A 24,664-nucleotide genomic window follows, 5' to 3' on the forward strand; every position below is an offset into this window, starting at 1 on the left:
CAAACTAATTTCTACTAACTATTGCCAGTCAATACTTGCACATTCCCTTTTTAACCAAGAGTGCTACAATCTGTTTCCTCAGCATTTTTTGAATTTTATTATTTCACCATGGAAGGTCTGTTCCAGCTTTAATCCACTTACTTGGCACATGTTTCTCCGAAGTGCAATTTACCATCAGTTTAAACTTAGCCCGTAATTCCTCTACATCCATTATATTGTAGCTAAATGATGTCCATTCACTGTCTAAGGGGACATTAACAACTGCCTTTTTTTCCCTAGCAGAAACACTCACCTACTCGTCTTGACTGGTTTATTAACTTCAGTAATCATTGACACTATGATGAAATCATGATCACTAAACACTGTTCCTACACTGACACTGTCAATAAGATCGTGCCTGTTAGTAGCTACAAGGGATAAAATATTTCCATTATGTATGGGCTGGCTGTCTAGCTGATGGAGGCAGTTTTGGCAAAATGTGTTAAATATTTCTCAAGACTGATTGTCCATACCAACTGCATTTAGTCAATAGATGACCCTTTTTATACGCGTAGATTAAATTCGCCTCCAACTAATACCGCACGAGATTTTTTTTGTCCCCTGCACTACTGAATGTAGACTTTCCTTGAACAGCAGAATCAGGTGGCCAGTAAAAATATTCGATAATTAACACGAGTTTGCCTAGGCCTGCTACTCGTGTCTAATTAACAGTCATACTCAAATACTACCTCAATAGACACAATGTTTTTGTTGACTGTTATGAACGCACTCCCTCCTAAAGCATCTAATCTGTCTTTTCGATATACATTCCGTGCCTAACGAAATATTTTGAAGCTCTCAACTTGGGGTTTCAGGCAGGTCTTGGTTCACAGAATAATTTGAGCATGACAATTTTCCTGGAGGATATTAAGTTCAGGAACTTTGTTATGAATACTTCGACGATTTGATTTACTTCACTATCCAAGTAACTGCTTCCTTTGTGTAGTGCACCCCTGACCTATAAAGGAGTGTCCCACAACTCTCCACACCGTAATGCAGGTCCAGAAATCCATGGCCATGACTGTCAGAATTGACAGCATCCAGCCATGACCCTCCACTCTGCTCCAAACTGAAGAACACCATCAACTCTGGGTACGATGCTGCAAACTGTGAGCTCTGCTTGCACCCTGGGAGTAAGGCTAGCAGTCTTCATTTTTACCAGCCACCTAAAGGAACTAATGATGTCATCACAATGCACGTGATAGGCGTCAATAACTTGCCGACTACTGCATCCTCAATAGTCGCAGACAGAGCCTCCTCCACATCTCGGATAAGGCCCACCAGCAAACACGCTGAGTGCACAATGGAATTCTTTCCACCCCTGGATACTATTTCCCTAAGGGACCTCAATAAGGTGCCAAACACTGGAGCTCCTAATAACTAGTAAACCCCTCCACCCATGTGCCTGCTCGGATCCTGTTGAAAGAGTGGTCACTTGTCCACTCACAGAGTGAGTCTGCACACAGCACACATGCACCCTATCCATTGTATTACTACTACTAATGTGGGAACTAAACAATGAACATAAAAGTTGAATATGTGACTTGCTAGTCTCCTGGTGCTGAACAGAAGAAGGCCAATGGCTGGCTGTGACGAGTGGTCACTGGCCATCCAAAAGAAACACACAACTACTGCGCTACAGACTGCACAAATGTACATGTTACCATTAATAGAATGCTGTACTACACCTCTCATTACAGAAATATGTAATTAAGAATCTAACTATGCAAGCACACAAAAACACATCATCATCATGAGTAAAAAAAATCACTGACTGCAGGGCCTCGCAGTGTTTCATTTTTATAGACACAATAGCAATGACTGTATCCTTTCAGAGACGGCCGAAGTGACATACATGCGGGAAGGTGAGTTTGGCAGCTCATAGCAGCTTCTGCCTGCTGCGTGACCAGTATTTTATTTGAAGTGACACTGCTTGTGAACTGAGAAGATTTTAGTCAGGCATGCCACCACAAAAGACTAAGGACAAATTAATACCTTACCTGATAGTGTTGTTGAAAAGAACAGTGTCTTGTGGGACAACACCAATGGCTTCTCTCAGAGAACTCTGAGTAACAGTTTTAATATTTGTGTTGTCAATGTACACACCACCTTCATGTACATCATAAAACCTAAATAGCAGTCTTACAATAGTACTTTTCCCACTACCTGATGGTCCAACCTAGAGAATGGAAAACCTGATATGAAACACAGCTTTAAACATTAATGATGTTCTTTTCACTAAAAACACCTAGAGTGCCTTAAGAAATAATATGAGTAATAACCAATGGCATTTCAAATTGAGCATTTGTTCTTTGGTCCGACACAGAGGAGCAGATAATTCACTTTACCTGTGCATTATGTATTTACCCTTCTCTAACTGAATTAATAACACTTACAATTAGGGGTTTTGCATGTTAAAACTCACTTGTTTTAGTATCTAATCACATGATAACTACAAAAAAATTAAAATTAAGGCACGAGTGGAATTAACTTACATTCCGTATCATGGTGAAACTACTCTTTAGAAGCTAGCAAAAAACAACAGAAATAAACCAAAAAAATCTTAATCTCATCAACTGCTACAAATTTCTCAATTAAATGACAAAATATTAAATATTAAAGTTCCAACAGCAAATAAAAGTACAAAATAATAATGCACTATGTCCATAGGAAGATCATGCAAGTAGTTGTTTCTAATGAATGAATGCATAGTAGCTCAGTAAATATTAGCAGTAGTTTCAACATGAAAGAAGAAAGCTTCAAGGTAAACGCATCCTGGATTCCTATAGTGCTGCAAATGATCACTGCAGGTAGCTAGGTGAGAACCACAGTGGTAATGAACATGAAAAAGCCCTCATACATTGATGCGATAGGTATAATATTATCTCCGGTCCACAGGCTTGACTCCAGTCCATTGCCAGCAATGGAAGGTGAACCTTTGACAATGTCACCCCTTGTGCTGGATAAACAAAGAAAACTGTCAAACAAAAGCCGACCAAAGACCCAGAGACATACAATATGTTTTGTTGGTAAATATGTCGTGTTTCATATTGTCTAGTGACTTCACAGTTGACCATCTAGATTTGCATTTTTATTGCTCCACATATGGTACCTCATACAAAAAGATAGATAAAATAGCAAATCTGGATTATCTACTTATTGCACTACTGGACATTTACACAGATATTTTAATTTTTCCTACTATCTCTTCTTTAAAATTCTTCCAATTTCTTAAAACACTGCAACGAACAGTAATGACTGCAAACGGCATAGCTTTATGTCACTGGCAAGCTATTAAAAGCTTGATATAACAGCTAACTTTCAAGCTAATTAGTGGAGACAAAGGAATTTTTGATACCATTTTGTCTATTTTTAAAACTAGCAACTCAATATTATCAGCATGTAGGAAGAAAACAAGCCAAAATTGAAGTATCAATTTGCTGAAATTTGTTTATGAATTACAATGTTTTGATATATGCACTCCTCAAATTACATTTTAACATTTTAATTGGTAGGATTCGAATTGACGTGGCTCAGAAACCGAGTACATTTTATTCAGGATATCTCTTACAAAAGTGTTGGCCCAAATGATCTGTCAACACTTTAATATGAATGCCCAGACTAAAAGTAAACTCTCTGGACACCAAATTTGCATTATTAGATAGTCTGTCTCCAAATTATTAAAAAAATATCATCAAAATGTTCCTTTGATCAACATCTTGACCAAGCTTATAAAAAAATTACTGAGTGTTATCCTGATTGACTTATTAATACTGAAACTGCCAAAACCTATACAAACTATTCCTAGTACCTTTTCAGCACTAACTGAAAGCACAGCAATTTCTGTTGTGATTAATGCTACCTGGCTCACTGAAAGCTGCTGCTTCACCACCAACACCAATTTCACTTGTTCTTTCTCGTAACAGAGTTAACTGCACTGGATACCACACTATGTAATGTTAACCATTTCAGTTATAATTTCTCCGTTTTACCAATGCAACCTAATTTAAAAAAATTGCATTCAGACACACGTACACTTGTATAAATTTACGTATCACAGCAACTGACCTGCAGCAATGTCTTCACAGTTCAACCTAGATTCTCTTGCTCACTGTGTACAAGATGTAACTGAGCAGAACAAGGCACATGCAAATTTCAGGAACCTTTCAATTTTCAAGGCATATACAATACCAATATGGAACCACATACAAGAATTCAAAACTAATATATTAAATTCCAACATATGTCAACAGAGTCTGGTTTCAATACCTAACATACAATGGTGTGCTGAAAAGCAAAGCCTCCAAATTTTCTATTCTGTTTTCAATATTGGCTGACACATTACATGTCACGCACATTGCTCGGTCGAGTTTCACGCTTCGTTGATGCTAGGTGAAACCCTCTGCCACTAGAGGGCTCTGAATTGTAGGCCATAATATGGCAGGGTGTAACATAACTATGTCAGCGCACGAGAAAAAAGGTGCCGTAATTTAATTTCTAACTACAGAAAACATGCCTCTAACTTAAATTCATAGAAGAATGAAAGCCGTGCATGGTGGTGATTGTATCAAGGTCAAAAATGTTGCGGCATCATTAATGTTGCGGCATCATTAATGTTGCGGCATCATTAATGTTGCGGCATCATTAATGTTGCGGCATCATTAATGTTGCGGCATCATTAATGTTGCGGCATCATTAATGTTGCGGCATCATTAATGTTGCGGCATCATTAATGTTGCGGCATCATTAATGTTGCGGCATCATTAATGTTGCGGCATCATTAATGTTGCGGCATCATTAATGTTGCGGCATCATTAATGTTGCGGCATCATTAATGTTGCGGCATCATTAATGTTGCGGCATCATTAATGTTGCGGCATCATTAATGTTGCGGCATCATTAATGTTGCGGCATCATTAATGTTGCGGCATCATTAATGTTGCGGCATCATTAATGTTGCGGCATCATTAATGTTGCGGCATCATTAATGTTGCGGCATCATTAATGTTGCGGCATCATTAATGTTGCGGCATCATTAATGTTGCGGCATCATTAATGTTGCGGCATCATTAATGTTGCGGCATCATTAATGTTGCGGCATCATTAATGTTGCGGCATCATTAATGTTGCGGCATCATTAATGTTGCGGCATCATTAATGTTGCGGCATCATTAATGTTGCGGCATCATTAATGTTGCGGCATCATTAATGTTGCGGCATCATTAATGTTGCGGCATCATTAATGTTGCGGCATCATTAATGTTGCGGCATCATTAATGTTGCGGCATCATTAATGTTGCGGCATCATTAATGTTGCGGCATCATTAATGTTGCGGCATCATTAATGTTGCGGCATCATTAATGTTGCGGCATCATTAATGTTGCGGCATCATTAATGTTGCGGCATCATTAATGTTGCGGCATCATTAATGTTGCGGCATCATTAATGTTGCGGCATCATTAATGTTGCGGCATCATTAATGTTGCGGCATCATTAATGTGCGGCATCATTAATGTGCGGCATTGGTTTATTCATGTTCGTAATTAAGAAAACTGAGGTGCTAAATTCAATTTGTGACACAGTGCTTGGAGTGGACGACCGTGAACAGGAACCGAAGAGACTTGTCAGAATCAGATTGATGAACTCTGAGAAAATTGAGGCACCCACTGTGCACACAATTTTCTATATCGCAGTCCTGCAACGATAGCCTGTACATGCTCTTATGACATGCCATACTTACCTGACAGTTGCCTCTGTGTTACACAATGATTCTGTGACGAGTTCATCAATCCCATTCCGATGAGCCTCTCGACTGCCATATGCCGTCATCCACTCCAAGCTTTGTCACACACGTTGAGGTTACTGCCACTACATCCTTCATTATGTGAGCACAAACAACCTAATCTCACACGTTACTTATGTTAACACAATCATCACAATACAGCTTCCATTATTCTATGGATTTCAATTGGAAACATGTTTTGCGTGTTTAGAAACTCAATTACAGCACATCGTTTCTCACATAATGTCATAGTAATCCTACAAACCGTTATGTTACATGCTAGAACTGTGAGCCCTCTAGTGGCAGAGGGTTGCAACTTGCGTTAGCGAGGCGCTTAAGTTGACCGAGCAATATGCATGACATGTAATACCTTAACCAATACTGAGAACAGAATAAAAAAGCATGCCCACATACAATGCACAAAGACGGTGCTTAATTTGGATGAGTTGTGTACTACACACCAAAACTCTCTCTCTCTCTCTCTCTCTCTCTCTCTCTCTCTCTCTCTCTCTCTCTCATAGTAATACTTTTGGATTAAAGGAGACTATTCACCAAAAACATGCACACAAAAAGAAAGAAAACTTGCTAGCTTTCAGAGTAATCCTCTTCTGAGGAAAGATAGCAAGTTCTCTCTTCTTTTTTGTGTGCCTATCGATGACTTAGTGCTTCTGCTGCTTTTCGGTAAGTGTCTCCTTTAATCTAAAAGGATTACATTTACCGTAATAATAATAATAATAATAATAATAATAATAATAATATGGGCAACATACCAGTGCAACAGTATGTCCTGGAGGTATTTCAAAAGAAATGTTTTTCAATACAGTCTTTTCAGGAATATATGAAAAGCTCACATTCACAAATTTTATTTCACCCTTAACAACCTCTAGAGGTTTTGCTCCAGGTGCATCAAAAACTTCTTGATCTTCTTGAAGCAAGTCAAACATGTTTTCCATATCCACAAAGTTTTTTTGTATAGCCCTGGAAGAAAATCAGTAGTATATTTAGAGCCAACAGTAAGAAAATACAAAAAACAGTTTCCATGAACACCGATTTGGAGCTCATTTTGGTATGTATGAGTATACTAATGGTGGAACTGAACTACATTGTATTCAGTACTGACTTAACTATTAATGTTCATATTAACTACAGGCATAATATACTTCACAGAAACTGTGTGAATTTTGCAGGCAAATTTCAATACAGGAAGCACTGGTTGGTTTTGGTTCAACATTTTGCCACAAGAAAAGCAATTGGGGATTTTCCTATGAATGATCCAGGAGGCGAGTGTCAAATATCTAGAAAGCAAGCATTTATTGCCTAATAATATGCTAACCAAAGAGACAGTTTGCATTTTTATAATGAAACCTAATGCTTCTCTAATAGTTGGGAAATAAGAGATGCATTTCTGTAACAACAATGATATGTTAATACTGATGGAAGAAGGAGAAGCAGAAGGAGGAGGAGCTAAGTGTGGTTGTTATGCATAGTATTAATGTTAATGACACAAAAAGTGTCTGAGGAAGGAAATCAAATGCACTAGTCTGGAACACCAAAGAAAGTTCCAGTCTCAACAGATAGTTACAATTCAGCTTCACATGATGAAATGGAACTGGTATGTGATAACCTGAGTAAGACACCACTAATGTAGAAACTGAAAAACTCACTCACAAAACTTAGTGTTTGACATTACATCAGAAGAAAGAATTGAAAAAGGGTGACTTTCTCCGACTCTCAGTTACAACGGAGAAGAGTATTCAGGAATATCCAGAAACTTTGTGCCGATGACAAGAAAGCACTTACTGCTAGTAGTATGGAAAAGTTTGGGTGAACCTAGAAAGATTCTTTAGAATGTGAAGGTAAAAATATAATAATGTAAGTAGCTCCTCCTACACTGTTCAGTAAAACAGGCTTCCCTGTGGATTATAGTTAAATTCTTTTGTTGAAGTAGGTGGTTAGCAGCTGTCTGGTAGGAAATAATTTTAACTTTGTAGCAACTCTTCAATTTTTTAATGAGATCTTATTACTGTATCTATTTCTGACAAGCATTTTTCTTGATAATCTGAAGTTTTTCTTTGCGTCTGATTTCTGTGTTTTATCAATAAAACAAACTTTTGGAATATTAGAACATAATATTTTCTTTGAATATACATACAGCCATCCCTGGGGCATCGATTTGACGAGTCCTCACAAGGTTTCTGGAGTTATGTGCCACCACACAGTTCACATAAATTGCTGGCCAGGGGCTTGAGGGTGCTGGCACCTCATAGTATTACAGATGTGTGCTATTGGATTCAGACCAGGCAGATTTGGTGGTTGTAACATAGGTGAGTGTTCACTACGGTGCTCCTCAAACCACTGTAGCACAATTCTGGCCTCATAACACTGATAGTTATCCTGCTGGAATATGCCCTAACCATCACAGAAGACACCAAGCAGACGGCACACAATAAAGTTTGTACTGGCCACAGATATCATGCCTTCGTTACTATCACAGGTCCTATGGAAGTCCAGATGTTTGTCCCCACAGCACAATAATGTCTCAGCAGCCCGCATTCACAGTGCAGTCGACATTTCGAGAACTTGTCCTTCCCGGAGATGGCGTCCAAGGAAACAACCACAGCCGCGGTCAGACACCACAGAGACCACGTTCAACATTGTGAGCCGGACGTTGCACTCTAAAAATCTCATGCCTGCACCAGCATTATACTCTGATTTCAGATCGAACACAGATTGCCACCTATCCTGGGTGAGTCTCCGACCCGCACATTCCACAATATACAGATGTCTTATACGTTGCTGCCAACTCGTAGTTTCACTGCCCTTTGACCACTTTCTGGAGATGCTAACAAAAGTAATATGCAAACAGATGGGCAGCTTTGCCATTTCTGAGACATGCGTTCCTAGGTGCCGGTCCATACCGATTGGCCATTTGTCAAAGTCTCTTACTTCAGTGGATTTCCCCATTTGCGGCACACATTGTAGCGACAATGATTCCTCATAATTCTCTTCTCTGTTGGTGTCGTTTCCTTACTGAGTCGTGAACACGCAACCCCACCAAGTGGCATTGGGCAATTGTCCTAATGTTTTGGCTGTTAGAATACACCTACATAAACTACAAGGCAGCTATTATTGCCTTATAAGCTACATTTCTTATTGATGCTAGTGTTTCCTTCAAAATTTCTTAGAAAACAATAATCCACACAACAGAAAGAAATCTTAAATATTCTGAATTTTCAGTTGCTCCTAACATTATATCAAAGAATTTCCAGTTGTGTCTGCGTGTAACTGAATGAATGCAATTTCTGTTTTGCCAACACTTTGTGTCTCAGTTCACTTAAGCACAATCAGTGGTAGTGCCTTTCGGTATTGCATTACACGTGGTTTGCTTTTGGGTTGGTGGAGCTGTTCTGCTTCCAGCACTTAAGTTTTGTTAACACACCACGAACTGAAAACATTTTTCCACCACATTATTACAGGAATGTTTGCTGCTGCTTCTTACTCTATCCCAGGCAAGCCACTTTATCTCTGAATAACTATTGCAACCTACATCGTTCTTAATCTTCTTACTGTACTCATCTCCTCATCTCCCTTTACAATTTTTATCCCCCCCCCCCCTCCTCCCCCAGGCGGGTGTACACACACACACACACACACACACATTTCCAATACTAAACTGGTGATGTCTCAGAATGTGTACTATCAACTGATTCCTTCTAGAGATGCAGCGCCACAAATTTCCTTCCCCCCCCCCCAGTTCTGTTCTGTGCTCCTCATTAGTTACATGAGCTACCCGTTTCATTTTCAATATGCTTCTGCAGCACTATTTTTTAAACATTTCTATTCTCTTCTTGTCTACACTGTTTATCATGCATATTTCCCTGCCATAAATGGCTACACTGTATGGAAATTCCTTCAGAAGAGATGTCCTAACACTTAAATTTATACTCAATGTTAACAAATCTCTCTTCTTCTATAACACTTTTTTTGCCATTGCCAGTCTATGTTTTATATCCTCTCTAGTGCAGTCATCATCAGTTAGTAGGCAGTCAAGGGTAGCCCTGCGCCTGCTATACGGACGTCCGAGTCACAGCTCTCGTACAAGATAAGTAATTTAAGTAGTAATAAACTGTTTTTAACCCTTTAAACTAATTTATTACGTTAATTATAGTGCTCTTCAAGCGTACCATTAAAGGTTTTTGTCTTACTCGTGTATTTTCACAGTAATCACGTAAAGTTCATTTTGTTTACATATCGCGGCCAGGCCGAACTTTTGAGCTTTCAGATTAAACTTCATACCGCAATTTTAAGTGCATTTACTGATAGTTTAGTGTGCTAAATACGTTTGCTGCCCCTTTATATCTCTTAAGTAATTTCCAGTAAAAAACTTCTGAACCACTGTTCACATAGTCGGAAGTAGGCCTAATTTCTCGTACATGTATTTTCACTGTTTTCCGGTAACTTAATTGTCTTTCTGTCACTAAAATCGATTTGTACCATGAGTGTAAAGTGCCTGACACGCCATAGAATCGTTAGCTCCGGGGTCTGGTGTGATGGATGTAATAACTTTTTCCATTGGGGCGATTGTAGTGGCGTGGGAATTGGAAAAATGAGCGAGACTCATCAGTGGTTCTGTAGGCTATGCAGAGATAGAAAGATTGTGGAACAGGAAACAGGAGGGGAAAATTGTTGCCCTTCAGGCTGAGTTAGATGAGGCTAGGCGAGAACTGGGCAGGTTAAGGGGGGAGAAGGGTAAACGGGTGGGAAGTGCAACAGGCATAAGGAACAGGCCAAGAAATTCTTCTGACAGCTTTGTTATTAATGTACAAAAAACGTTTGACCTGTTGCCTCAGTCAGAAACTGATGAGCCTCTCACAGAAGTAGATGTATACAGGGTTCAACAAGCTTTCAGCAGCAAATTGAATAAGAGCGTAGGGAAGTCTGCAAAGAGAAAAAGTCTTGTTGCTAGGTAGTTCGCATGCTAGGGGTGTGGGCCAACTTCTGCAGGATGATTTAGGGTCAGTATACCAGGTCACAACTTTTTTCAAACCTAGTGCTGGACTGGGGCAGGTTACAGAGGATTTAGGTTCAACTGTGTAGAGGCTTTACTAAGGAAGATACTGTGGTTATTGTGGGGGGCCGGGCAACAGTACTGACAGAGATCCGGGGTACAGCATAGAGTGTGACCTGGCAAAGATTGCATCAACATCGAGTCATACCAGTGTTGGGTTTGTGTCGGTTCTGGAGTGCCACGACCGACCTCATTTGAGCTCTTCTGTCAGGAGAGTTAATTTGGAGTTGGAATGGCTACTTGGATCTGGTGCAGGGTCACAGATGTGTGTGGTTCCTGTTGATTCACTCTGTAGTTGGGACTATACTAGACATGGCCTACACCTCAACTAGAAAGGGAAGGGTAAACTGGCTGGGCTGATAGCAGGAAATTAAAAGGGTAGGGCAGGGGGGGGGCAACTACATCTCATGGTGGAAACTCTTTTTTAGTGTAAGATCAGTGTCCAGTGGGAAACTTAGCCAGGCAAGTAATAAAGATGTTAAAAAAGTTCAAGATACTCACAAAAGTTAAGTGAAAAATAATGTTAGTATATTTCATCAAAACATTGGGGGATTGAAGAATAAAATTGATGAGCTTCAGCTTTGTTTAGAAGATATAGAAACTGAGAATGTAACAGATGTACTATGCCAGTCTGAGCATCACAATGTCACTGATATGCAAAAGGTTAGCATCAATGGGTACAAATTAGCTGCACATGTAAGTAAGTAGAGATAATATGATGAGAGGAGGAGTTGCCATATATGTCAAAAGCTTCCACAGGGTAAAAAATTTAGAAACTAAAAAATTTTGTGTAGAGCAACATATGGAAGCATGTGCCACTGAACTTAAACTAAATGATGGCACTTTCATAATTGTAACACTGTATAGGTCCCCCTCAGGGAATTTCCAGCTATTTCTAGAAAACTTGGATGCTTTGTTGTGCTATCTGTCAGACAGGAGGAAGCAAATTATCATTTGTGGGGATTTCAATGTTGATTCCCTGAAAGAGTGTAATAGGAAGAATGACCTTGTAGTATTATTCAGTTCTTTCAATTTGAGCTCCGTCATTGATTTTCCTACTCAGATAACAAAGAACAGCAGTACATTGATAGATAACTTTTTTATAGACCAAGATAAGTTTAAGAACATAAATGCTTATCCTGTTGAGAATGGTCTTTCAGATCATGGTGCACAGCTAGTTACAGTACATGACATAGTTCCATGCAGTATATCAAATCAGACTCTCAAAGCAGTGTGTTCAATTAACAATATAAATATTGCAAACTTTAGGGAAAGCCTACAGCAGCTAGACTGGGATGAAGTGTATAAGGAACCCGATGCAAACTTGAAATATAAGTTATTTCACGATACATTTTTAATGGTATTTGAAAATTGTTTTTCCAAGAAAATAGTTAAACATAATTCCAAGAAAACATATAAAAAACCTTGGCTAACTAAAGGAATAAGAATATCTTGCAACGATAAAAGAGAACTGTATCTAACAGCAAGAGCGAGTACTGACCCCGAAATTGTTCAATATTATAAAAACTATTGTGTGGTACTAAGAAAAGTTATTAAAAAGTCCGGAAGCATGTGTATCATGTCTGAGATCAGTAACCCTGATAATAAAATTAAAGCAATTTGGAATATTATTGAAAGGGAAACAGCGCAACCAAGAGCACAGGAAGACTTTAGTGCCATAAAACTGAATGACAAGTGTACTAACAAACAATCAGAAATTGAAAATATTTTCAATAATCATTTTTTAAATGTTGTGGAGAAAATAGGATCTAGATCTTCACTAGAAGAGCCAAGGCTACTAATAGAAGAGGCCATACCTGTGCAGTTTGAAACAACTGTAATTCCACCAACCTCTCCCTCTGAAATCAGTAAAATAATAAGCTCACTGAAAAGTAAAAGCTCTTATGGAATTGATGGCATTTCCAGCAAGGTACTTAAAAGTTTGTTCCCCACAGATAAGTAAGATTCTCAGCCACGTATGTAATAGCTCTTTGGAGCAGGGTGTTTTCCCCGATAGACTGAAATATGCCATCGTAAAACCATCGCATAAAAAGGGGGGATATGTCGGATGTCAACAACTACCGCCCAATCTCTCTTCTGACAGCTCTATCAAACATTTTTGAGAAAGTAATGTATTCAAGAGTGGCCTCCCATATTTGTAAAAATAAAGTACTAACAAAATGTCACTTTGGTTTTCAGAAAGGCTTTTCAACAGAAAATGCTATATACGCTTTCTCTGATCAAATATTAAATGCTCTGAATAACCGGACATCACCCATTGGTATTTTTTGTGATCTCTCAAAGGCCTTTGATTGTGTAAATCATGGAATTCTTTCAGATAAGCTAAATCATTATGGTTCGAGTGGGGCAGTGCACAAATGGTTTAATTCATACTTAACTGGAAGAATGCAGAAAGTTGAAATAAGTGGTTCATGTAATGTTAAAACAGCTGATTCCTCAAACTGGGGGGCTATCAAGTATGGGGTCCCACAGGGTTTGGTCTTAGGTCCTTTACTGTTCTTGATATACATTAATGACTTACCATTCCACATTGATGATGATGCTAACATCCAAAAACCAAGAAATAAGTGATGTAATTGTAAATGATGTTTTTCACAAAATTATTAAGTGGTTCTCAACAAACAGACTGCCTTTAAATTTCGATAAAACACAGTATATACAGTTCCGTACAGTAAATGGCACAATTCCAGTGATAAATATAGACTTTGAACAGAAGTCTGTAGCTAAGGTAGAATTTTCAAAATTTTTAGGTGTGTCCATTGATGAGAGGTTAAACTGGAAGCAACAAATTGATGGTCTGCTGAAACGTCTGAGTTCAGCTACGTATGCTATTAGGATTATTGCAAATTTTGGTGATAAGAATCTCAGTAAATTAGCTTACTATGCCTACTTTCATTCACTGCTTTCATATGATGACATATTCTGGCGTAATTCATCGTTGAATAGAAAAGTATTCATTGCTCAAAAACGTGTAATCAGAATAATTGCTGGAGCCCACCCACGGTCATCCTGCAGACATCTATTTAAGGATCTAGGGATCCTCACAGTATATATATCCACTTATGAAATTTGTTGTTAATAATCCAACCCAGTTAAAAACTAATAGCAGTGTGCATAGCTATAAACACCAGGAGAAAGGATGATCTTCATTATGCAGGGTTAAATCTGACTGTGGCACAGAAAGGGGTAATTTATGCTGCCACAAAAGTCTTTGGCCGCCTACCAAACAGCATCAAAAGCCTGACAGATAGCCAACTAACATTTAAAAATAAATTAAAAGAATTTCTAGATGACAACTCCTTCTACTCATTGGCTGAATTTTTAGATATAAATTAGGGGGGGGGGGGAGACTTAAACATTAGTGTCATGCAATATTTTGTGTAATGTAATCTCTTGTAGAGACATCTTTTATTAACCTGACACGTTCCACATCATTACGAAGTGTCGTATTCATGATCTATGGAACAAGTATTAATCTAATCTAATCAACATAACAAAACCCATCTACTAATTTAAGTATCTTGTTTCTTAATCTAATTCCCTCAGCATCACCCAATTTAACTGACTACATTCCATTATCTGTGTTTTGCTTCTGCTGATGTTCATCTTTTATACTCCTTTCAAGAAACTACCCATTCCGTTCAACTGCTCTTACAAGTCCTTTGCTGTCTGACAGATTTACAATGGCATTGGCAAACCTCAAGGTTCTTATTTCTTCTTCCTGAACTTTAATTCCTACTCCAAACATTTTGAATAACATCGGACATATGCTACAACCCTGTCTTACCCCCTTCTCAACCACTGCTTCCCTGTCACATCACCGAACTCTCAAAAGTCAGCCGGCTTTCGTACAAGCTGTAAATAGCTTTCTGCTACTGTATTTTACCCCAGAAAACTTCAGAATTTTGAAGAGTGTGTTCCAGTCAATGCCGTCAAAAGCTTTCTCTAGGTCTACAAATGCTATGAACATAGGATTGCCTTTCCTTAACGTAACCTATAACCTAACTTATCTTAGAATTTGTAGCATCAGTATTGCCTTACATGTTCCTACATCCAAAATGATCTTCCCATGTTGGTTTCTACCAATTTTTTCTATTCTCCTGTAAGGAATTCCTGATAGTATTTTGCAAACATATTATTACACTTGTACTGCAGTAACATTCATACCAGTCAGCACCTGCTTTCTTTGGAATTGGAATTATTATATTCTTCTTGAGTCTGAAGGTATTTCAGCTGTCTCACACATCCTGCACACAAGATAGAAAAATTTCGTTACGGCTGGCTTTCCCAAGACTATCAGTAGTTCTGACTGAATGTTTTCTACTCCCAGGGCCTTGTTTCGACTCTTTCACGACTCTATCAATTTTTTCTCACAGTATCATATCTCCCACCTTATCTTCATCTACATCTGCTTTTAGTTCTATAATACTGCCTTCAAGTTCAACTCCCTTGTGTAGATCCTCTAGATGCTCCTTCCACCTTCCATTCCCTTCATTGTTAAGGACTGGTTTTCCTTCTGAGCTCTTGATATTCATATCACATTAACATAATAGAATAAATACATAGTAACATAATATAAAAGTGTGCAGTTCTGGGCTATGCTGAGAAGTATTTACAGTGCAGGTGGAAAATGAACAGCTTCACCAACATAAACACAAGAACACACATTGTGCACCACCAAGACATACTCCCATCAAATATGCTTCAATAAACTGAGGCAAAGCAGGCATGGAAAAAAATTCCTTCGGTTGCTCAAATATAACACAAAACTCATTTGTATAACAGCAGAGAAATTACTCGTGTAACATAGAGGGTGATAATTATTGAACTGCATGAATTAAGATAGTTATAACTTCTGAACAGTTTGCGTTAGGATGCTCAAGCTGCATGGTTGGCTGTTAGGCATGACAGAAATTAGTATGTGCATGCACATGCACCTTGCTGTTGTCACCCATTTGCACATAAAAGTGTCACAATACAGCTTGCCTGAGCATATAGTGCTTGTGAGGGCCTACTATGGGAGCAATGATATCCTAACTGCGGCTCAAAGGAAGTTTGTGACCGAGTTCAAGATGAAGACAACCAGTCCAAGTGTGCTGTTGTTGTTGTTGTTGTTGTTGTTGTTGTTGTAGTCGTCAGTCTGGAGACTGGTTAGATGCAGCTCTCCATGCTACTCTATCCTGTGCAAGCTTCTTCATCTCCCAGTACTTACTGCAACCTACATCCTTCTGAATCTGTTTAGTGTATTCATCTCCTGGTCTCCCTCTACGATTTTTACCCTCCACGCTGCCCCCCAATACTAAATTGGTGATGCCTCAGAACATGTCCTACAAACCGGTTCCTTCTTCTAGTCAAGGTGTGCCACAAATTTCTCTTCACTCGAATTCTATTCAATTCCTCCTCATTAGTTATGTGATCTACCCATCTAATCTTCAGCATCCTTCTGTAACACCACATTTCGAAAGCTTCTATTCTCTTCTTGTCTAAACTATTTATTGTCCATGTTTCGCTTCCATACACGGCTACACTCCATACAAATACTTTCAGAAACGACTTCCTGACACTTAAATCAATACTCAATGTTAACAAATTTCTCTTCTTCAGAAACGCTTTCCTTGCAATTGCCAGTCTACATTTTATATCCTCTCTACTTCAACCATCATTAGTTATTTGGCTCCCCAAATAGCAAAACTCATTTACTACTTTAAGCGTCTCATTTCCTGATCTAATACTCTCAGCATCACCCGATTTAATTCGAAAGCATTCCATTATCCTCATTTTGCTTTTGTTGATGTTCATCTTATATCCTCATTTCAAGACACTGTCCATTCGGTTCAGCTGCTCTTCCAGGTCCTTTGCTGTCTCTGAGGTTCGCCGATGACATTGTAATTCTGTCAAAGTTTTAATTTCTCCTCCATGGATTTTAATTCCTACTCCAAATTTTTCTTTTGTTTCCTTTACTGCTTGCTCAATATACAGATTGAATAACCTTGGGGACAGGCTACAACCCTGTCTCACTCCCTTCCCCAACCACTGCTTCCCTTTCATGCCCCTCGACTCTCATAATCGCCATCTGGTTTCTGTACAAATTGTAAATAGCATTTCGCTCCATGTATTTTATCCCTGCCACCTTCAGAATTTGAAAGAGTATTCCAGTCAACATTGTCAAAAGCTTTCTCTAAGTTTACAAATGCTAGAAACATAGGTTTGCTTTTCCTTCATCTATTTTCTAAGATAAGTCGTAGGGTCAGTATTGCCTCGCGAGTTACAATATTTCTACGGAATCCAAACTGATCTTCTCCGAGGTTGGCTTCTGCCAGTTTTTCCATTCGTATGTAAAGTATTCGTGTTAGTATTTTTGCAGCTGTGGCTTATTAAACTGATAGTTCGGTAATTTTCACACCTGTCAACCCCTGCTTTCTTTGGGATTGGAATTATTATATTCTTCTTGAAGTCTGAGGGTATTTCGCCTGTCTCATACAGCTTGCTCACCAGATGCTAATAATCAATAATTTGATTCTCATGTTTGAGAGAATGGGTATTATTCGTGATGAATGTTGGCAATGTCTCTCATCCAAAAATGGTGAAAACGCCTGAAAACATCGAGAAGACACATGCTGTGTTTCAAACCAGCCCCACAAAATCGATCAGATGAGCTGCACAACAGGTCAGAATCAACCAGTATACACTGTGACAAATTGTTGTTGAAGACCTCGCATCTCTTCCCACATGAAATTAAAACCCATCAACCATTAAGCCCCAAGGCCCTGGAATAGCAATTGTGTTTCACTAACACTATTGTCCACAGAACTGAACAGGACTTCCATGTGAATATGGTTTGGTTTCGTGACGAAGCGTACTTTCATTTGCATGGGTTCATAAATAAGCAAAATTGGCGCATTTGGAGGATTGAGAATCTGCATTTTGCAATTGAGAAGTCTCTTCATCCTCAACGTGTGTCTGTGTGGTGTGCAACATTCACTCACGGAACACTTAGTGCGATATTCCTTGATGGCACAGTGACTACCGAACATTATGTGAAGGTTCTGGAAGATGGTTTCATCCCCATTATCCTAAGTGGCCCCGATTTTGATGAGATTTGGTTCACGGATGACTGAACTCTACCCCATGAAAGCAGTAGAGTGTTTGATGTCCTAGAGGAGCACTTTGGTGACCAAATACTGGTTCTGGGGACCCAGAGGCCACTGCTATGGGCCTCGATTGTCCGCCATGTTCTCCAGATCTGAATACATGCAACTCCTTTTTGTGGGGCTATATTACAGACAAGGTGTACAGCAATAGCCCCAAAGCCATTGCTGAGCTGAAAACAGCCATTCAGGAGGTCATAGACAGTATCAATGTCCCGACACTTCAGCAGGTCATACAGAATTTCGCTATTCGTCTGCGCCACATCATTGCCAAGGATGCCAGGCATATCAAACATGTCCTAACATACATCCAAAGATATGTAGTGACCTTTACATGGCGAATAAAGTGTGTGCATGCTGTAATTTGTAACTAATTTAGGTTTTTTCATATAGTTAAATAATTATTCCCTGTAACTGTAGAGAGAGGCAAGTGACATAAAAAAAGTAGGTAAAATGTAGCAAAGTGGAATAACTCCATATTCTGTAATTCTACTGCTTAGATAACTTCTTTTTTATACTGGCAGTAAATGCATCACATTTACATACAATATTAAGATTTTTATCTAGGCAATATCTCAGTAAAATCTCAGTAAAATTCATTATTCATTAGTTTGAGTTCTGTTAATGATAATGGAACAATTAGTGTTTGGGTAAACGTGCTCTTTCAAGAGAAACCAGTAATTTATTATGTTCAGAAACCACATGCCCGGAAAAATAGAGTTAGCTAGTAACTGTATTTCCAAAAGGACATAAATTAAATAAAAGACCCAATTTCACTCTTTCTAGTGAACGTTTTTCCTTTCCTGAAAAGCCATTAACTAAAAAGTAATTTGCAAATGCAGTTTCCACCACCCAGATGATATTTTCGTTATTTGGACCACTAAGCACAGTTCATTCTGAATACTGATGTTATAATTTTGTTGTCCTAAATTTTTTTGAACAAGAAAATACCTTCGGTTGTCAGGCTACTTTGATTAAGAAATTACGAAAATTATGACCCAGTTAAATTTACAATACGTGTGGTAGCACTCATGGTATGAAAAAAAAAAAAAAAAATCAGTCCGTCTGACTTTGTTAATTTTGCAATCATCTCTCATACAGATAAACAACTGCCACTAATTTTGACATCATTCTCTCTATAAAACAATACACATTTAACAATTTGAGCAAATATTCATACACTTTTCTGTAAGTGCAAGCAGTGGACAATAAATCTGTTCTGCCAACATCTCTGTGATAAGAGCCCACGATTAGCAATTTTTACGTTAAAACCTAAATGTAAAAATTCTCAGTTTGCACTTGTCCGATCAACATTTAAATGTGAAGGTCACTAATATGTGCAGATCTGAGTGTGACAGTCTGTCAGTGTGAATATTTTATGACCGTACAGTCCAGGTGTAGTCTTTCACATAACGTCCCTCTTAATGTGTAAGTGAAGCTTCTGGGAACAACCATATCTGTTCTCTTTCAAATGGTGTTTTGTGAAGATTTATTGTCCATACAAACATGAGTGACACCTGAACTATGGAAACGTATACCATTAAACTGCGACTGTTTAGAGTGCAGTTGCTAACCTGGATTACTCAAACAATGAAACCAGCTGATAGCAGAAGCCGATCATTCACATTAAATATTTTAGCACTAACAAATGTGAAGTAATCCCAGTTTCAGTCAGTCAATGGTGTCACGTCTGTGACTGAAATATTATGTTACATGATGATTGTATGTTTAAAGGGATTAAACTACTCAGTCATCAGTACCTTCTTACGACACGGGGGGAAAAAAAATTATGGGACTAGGGTGCTCAAATTACATAATCAAGTCAAAGTGCTTAAAAGGGCATAACAGTAGTCATAACACACTAGGTAAAAGAAAAGAGAGTTAACCCAGACCACATCGGACACAAAAAGGTCTAAAGGCACAACCAGGTGAGAGGAGAAGAAAGTAACCTGCGGTCATTTGGTGTGTACCCACCACAGGGGAGGCTCAAGTGGAACAGTATTGTATTTTGGAGCAAAATTCATTCTCCCCTCAGAAAATGCAACACTGTTTGCCTACCACACTACCTCAGATGTTTGCAGATGACGTGACAGCCACACTACCAGAGGGTACCACAGTTTGGCCAGCACGGTGCACTAAACGAGAACATGTATTATCATCAGTAGACTCGTGCAGCTGCAGTGAAGAGGATCCTCCTGACACCGAAGGAACTTGTGGGCAAGTCTCATAATCGGCACAACACAACTGCACGTTTCTGAGAGGCCTGGAAAGATGTATGCCACACCTTACTGGACCCTTTAATCTCTCTCAACTTGTTTTGGGTCATAGCAGCCTGCCATTCCATTTCCCAGAGCCTCAAAATATTGCACCAAAGTTGTAATTGTATGTTGGTGTCCAGTATTCTGATGTTAAGTGGATCTCCTGTAGTCGTATCTTTAGCTAAACAGTCGGCGAGTTCATTTCCTGGAATGCCTGTGTGGCTTTGTGTAGAGATGAAGATTACTGTCTTTCCAGAGCTGTAGAGGTCAGCCAGTAAGTCTTGGATGTTGGCAACCAAAATCCTTTTGGGATGGCAACTTGTGGAATCACTACATATCAGAAAATTCTGTTGTGATCTGGAATTTGATGTACCACAAAGCCTGAGAGATGGCAACCAACTGTGCAGTGTATACACTGCAGACACCCAGCACAGGATGCTTCTTGTTCCCTCTTGCATGCGCAAAAGTGTAACTGACCCTGCCATTGACTTTCAATTCATCTGTGTACATGCATACCAAATTAGAATAAATGTGGAGGATTGGAAGAAACATGTCTGAGAAGGATAGGATTAGCATCCTTCTTGGAGTCACAAAAGAGATCCATCCGTATCACAGGACAAAGTACAGACCACGGGGGATGTCGAGGAAGCTCTAGGAACACAGACTAATGGAGGTTGTTGGAGGTTCTTTAGTAGAATATTGAGTTGGATCCCAGCTGGTCTTCCCAGTTTGGGACAATGCGCAAAGTCTGAACTGCTGGTTGTGGAAAAGAGTCGAGTGAAATGAGTGGGTAGGCACCTGACAGATTGTGACTGCATAATTTGCTAGAAGTTGCCGTTGTCTAACCTGGAGTGGTCCGACACCAGCTTCTGCCAGGAGGCTGTCGACAGGGCTCCTACGGAAAGTCACCGTTGCCAACCACACGATTGAACGGGGCCCATTAAGCACAACACAGACAGTGCTGTGGGCACACAGGCAACACATCCAGAGCCCAAGCGGGATAAAATCAGCACTTTGTAAAATCTCAGACGAACTACACGGTCCCCATACCCATGAGTTGTTGCTAAAAACTCAGAGCATTTAGCTCTTCACGCACGTTGCCACAAGCCGGCAGACGTGAGGCAGCCAAGTTAGCTTGTGGTCGAATAAAATACGTAAGAATTGAAAAGTTTCAACAACTTCAAGTACCTGGTCAACAAGATAAATTTCTGTGGGTGGATGCACAATCCAGAGTTGACAAAAACACATAACTAATGATTTTGCAGGACAGAATTTATAGCTGTGATTCAGGGCCCAGTCATGGACCCTCCAGGCAGCCTTCTGAAGTTGGCGCTCAGTGGCACAATGATGCATACACGCATAGTACAGGCAAAGACCATCCACATAAAGTGACAGACTGTGGGGTCCACTGCATTTACGACACTGCGATACTGTTGATGACAATAGAAAACAGCATTATGTTCAGAACCGATCACTGAGGGACTCATTTCCTGCACATATTGGCTGCTGGGAGTCAAACCTAAAAAAAAAAAAAAAAAACCGGCAGAGATAGGAAATTCCAGATAAAAATGGGTAAACGCCCCAGAAAACCCACTCATGAAGTGTAGACAGGATGTGATGTTGCCAGGTGGTATCGTATGCCTTCTGCAGGTCAGAGAACACAGCAAGCAGATGTTGGTCATGCGCAAAAGCAATGTGCACTGTGGATTCCAAATGAAACAGGTGATCTGTGGTGGACTGGGAAGCCCGACGCCACTTTGGAATCTTGATACATGCCCTCCAAGCTTCAAGGCACCAACAAAGATGGCAGTTGACTGTTCGTTTGAATAGTTTACACAACCCATTTAGCAGAGAGATTGGCTGGTAGTTAGTTAAACTAAGCAGCTCCTTTCTCGGTTTCAGGACAGGGATGATAATATCTTCCCACCATTGAGAACGAAATACTCCCTTCCGCCAAATGAGATTAAAAAGCCTGAGGATATGTTTCATGCTGTTGGCACAAAGATGTTTGAGCAACTGGTTGTGGATTTTGTCACATCCAGGGTCCAAAGTGTTGCATAGCCCCCATTCACTAAAAGGGACATTATATGATAGAGAGCTGTGTGCATGGAAAGACAGAAGGCGGTGCTCAATAAGGTGTTTCTGGGTCAGGAATTGATGATGGTAGTTACTGAAAGTGGACACTTCACTTCAGCAAAGTGCGCTGCGAAACATTTGGCAAGTACCACGGGATCAGTGCAGGTGTTACCAATTGACAAACGATGCCAGGAACTGTTGCGGATGGTGGATGGCTGCAAATGCAGCAGAATTTAGTCCATACTTGGAACGATAGGGTGTTGGATCGCATAGTTGAGATATACTGCTCCATCAGTGGTTTGGTTAGGTTAGGTTATGTTCTGTTTCCTTTTCTATATTGAAAACTGTGCCTTTGCCCGGAGTCTTTTGAATGCTATTACATTATCCACAGAGGGATGGCACTTGTGCCATTTAAGTGGCCTGCGTCGTTCTCCGACAGCTGTGGCTGTATCTTCAAAACCTGCCGGTCGGCTATCATAAGCAACCAATGTGGAGCATCTTCTATGAGTCCGTGAGCGGAGAGGGAGAGAAAGATAGGAAAATAGTTGCCGCCACAAATATCGCGATGGACACGTCACTGAATCAGGGGCATGATACTCTAGCTGCAAACTGCGAGATCTGTAGTTGAAAATGTTCCATGGGCCACACTGAAATGGGTTGCAGACAACTTCAGTGTTGAGTAGGCAGATGTCCAACAGGAGGTGTTGTGCGAGACCTTGTCATTGCGTGAGGTACGGAGTGTGACAAGTCGCAAAATTTGAGAAAAATGACAGTTGGATTAAGTCTTTCAAACTTTTTCTTTGCATCTTGATAAGACAAGTGGTCAAAAATTTTAAACTCTTGAATTTTCTTCTCCCTCTTGAACAATGAGCATTGCAGTGAACGAGGAGGGTGCAGTTCCAGACAGTTGACACACTGAGGGGGGTTGTCACAAGAGCTGCCATCATGGGATGCCCATCCACATGGCCTACATATAGCCTCATTAGAACAGCGAGAGGGCGTGTATCCGAACCTTTGGCACTTGAAACATCGAATCTGAGGAGGAAAGTAAGGCCCGACATCACACCTAAAAACCATGATCTTAACTTTCTCAGGTAATATGTTGTCTTCAGAGACTATTATGCTTTGGTCCCTTCTGGATGCGGCCAACAAAATGGACTCCATGTCGCACCAGATTAGTACACAACTCTATCAGTTTGTAGCATCAGGTCCAGATAGAAAATAACACCTTGCATTCTGTTAAGTTTGTTACAAGGAGAAATGGTGACTGGTATATTTCCTAACTTGATGCAGGCCTGAAGTGCCTGTTACTGGTTGGCGTGTGACATTTTGATCAGCAAAGAGCTATTTCTCATCCTCTCTATTGCCGCAACCTCCCCAAACCAATTTCCAATATTTTCAATGAAAGACGTTGGCTTCATTGAAGCGAAGGAGTCGCCGTCAGTGCAGGAACAAACCAACAACTCGGCAAGCCGTCCACTTCCATTTCTCCTTGCCTGGCTCTCATCTTGAGGCATGGTCAATGACAGAAGTGCTGTAGGATTGTAATCTTTTGCCTTAAAAGCACAGTTCCCGACTGATAAAATGGTCACATTGGCATGGCCACCATTAAGTTGGACCCCTTTCATTGCGGGTCATCCACCCCGAATCCACTCACTCCAATCAGAGTTCTCCCCTTGGGTGCCACCCCACCAAGGCAAAGGCCACCTGGCACAGTAGCCATTCCCCGGAGTCCCGGTACTCTGAAGTGGACAGGCAACTACTCCTTGGCTGACACAGGGAGGTCAGAGCTTACTCATCAGCTGTGTGATACCTGCATTGTCTGGGGGCTACCACTAAGAGGGCACCTGACAATCCCACCACGACGGACTGGCTACCGAGCTGGATTTTCAGTGCAGAGGTAGATCCACTTGTTTGGTAAGTGCAAAAGATAATAGTGCACAGTGGAGAGAGAATGCAGCACAGTAATGAATTCTTACCCACACAGCCTGCACTTCGGTAAAATTTGGAAAGTGGAGGTCAAACCCAAAAAGGGGGCCTGAATTTAAAAAGCCGAAAACTGTGTGTGTGTGTGTGTGGGGGGGGGGGGGGGGGGGGGGGGAGTGTTAAAAACGTGAAAAGAGCAAAAACCTTCAAAAGCCCAAAGTACAGAGACAATACCAAGGTAAAAAAAACCTGATCCCATAAAAAAAAGTCTCCTATTAGTCACATCTTATGACAGTGAAGGAAGGGGCGTGGGTCTATTCTAGCCCGACACAGCAGGGGGTATTA

General features: G+C 40.1%; 1 protein-coding gene across 4 annotated transcripts in view; it reads right to left on the reverse strand.

The window, feature by feature from the left end:
- Positions 1-24,664, reverse strand: part of LOC126183663 (ATP-binding cassette sub-family B member 6) — a 161,781-nt gene that overhangs the window by 68,773 nt on the left and 68,344 nt on the right. For all 4 annotated transcript variants that reach the window (XM_049925815.1, XM_049925814.1, XM_049925812.1 and 1 more), the window contains exons 10-11: positions 6,593-6,800; positions 2,040-2,218 (exon numbers count right to left, since the gene is read on the reverse strand). In XM_049925815.1, the coding sequence (XP_049781772.1) occupies positions 2,040-2,218; positions 6,593-6,800 (387 nt within the window). The remainder of the gene's footprint in view (positions 1-2,039; positions 2,219-6,592; positions 6,801-24,664) is intronic.

This window comes from Schistocerca cancellata, chromosome 4 (assembly GCF_023864275.1).
Source record: "Schistocerca cancellata isolate TAMUIC-IGC-003103 chromosome 4, iqSchCanc2.1, whole genome shotgun sequence".
Lineage (NCBI taxonomy): Eukaryota > Metazoa > Arthropoda > Insecta > Orthoptera > Acrididae > Schistocerca > Schistocerca cancellata.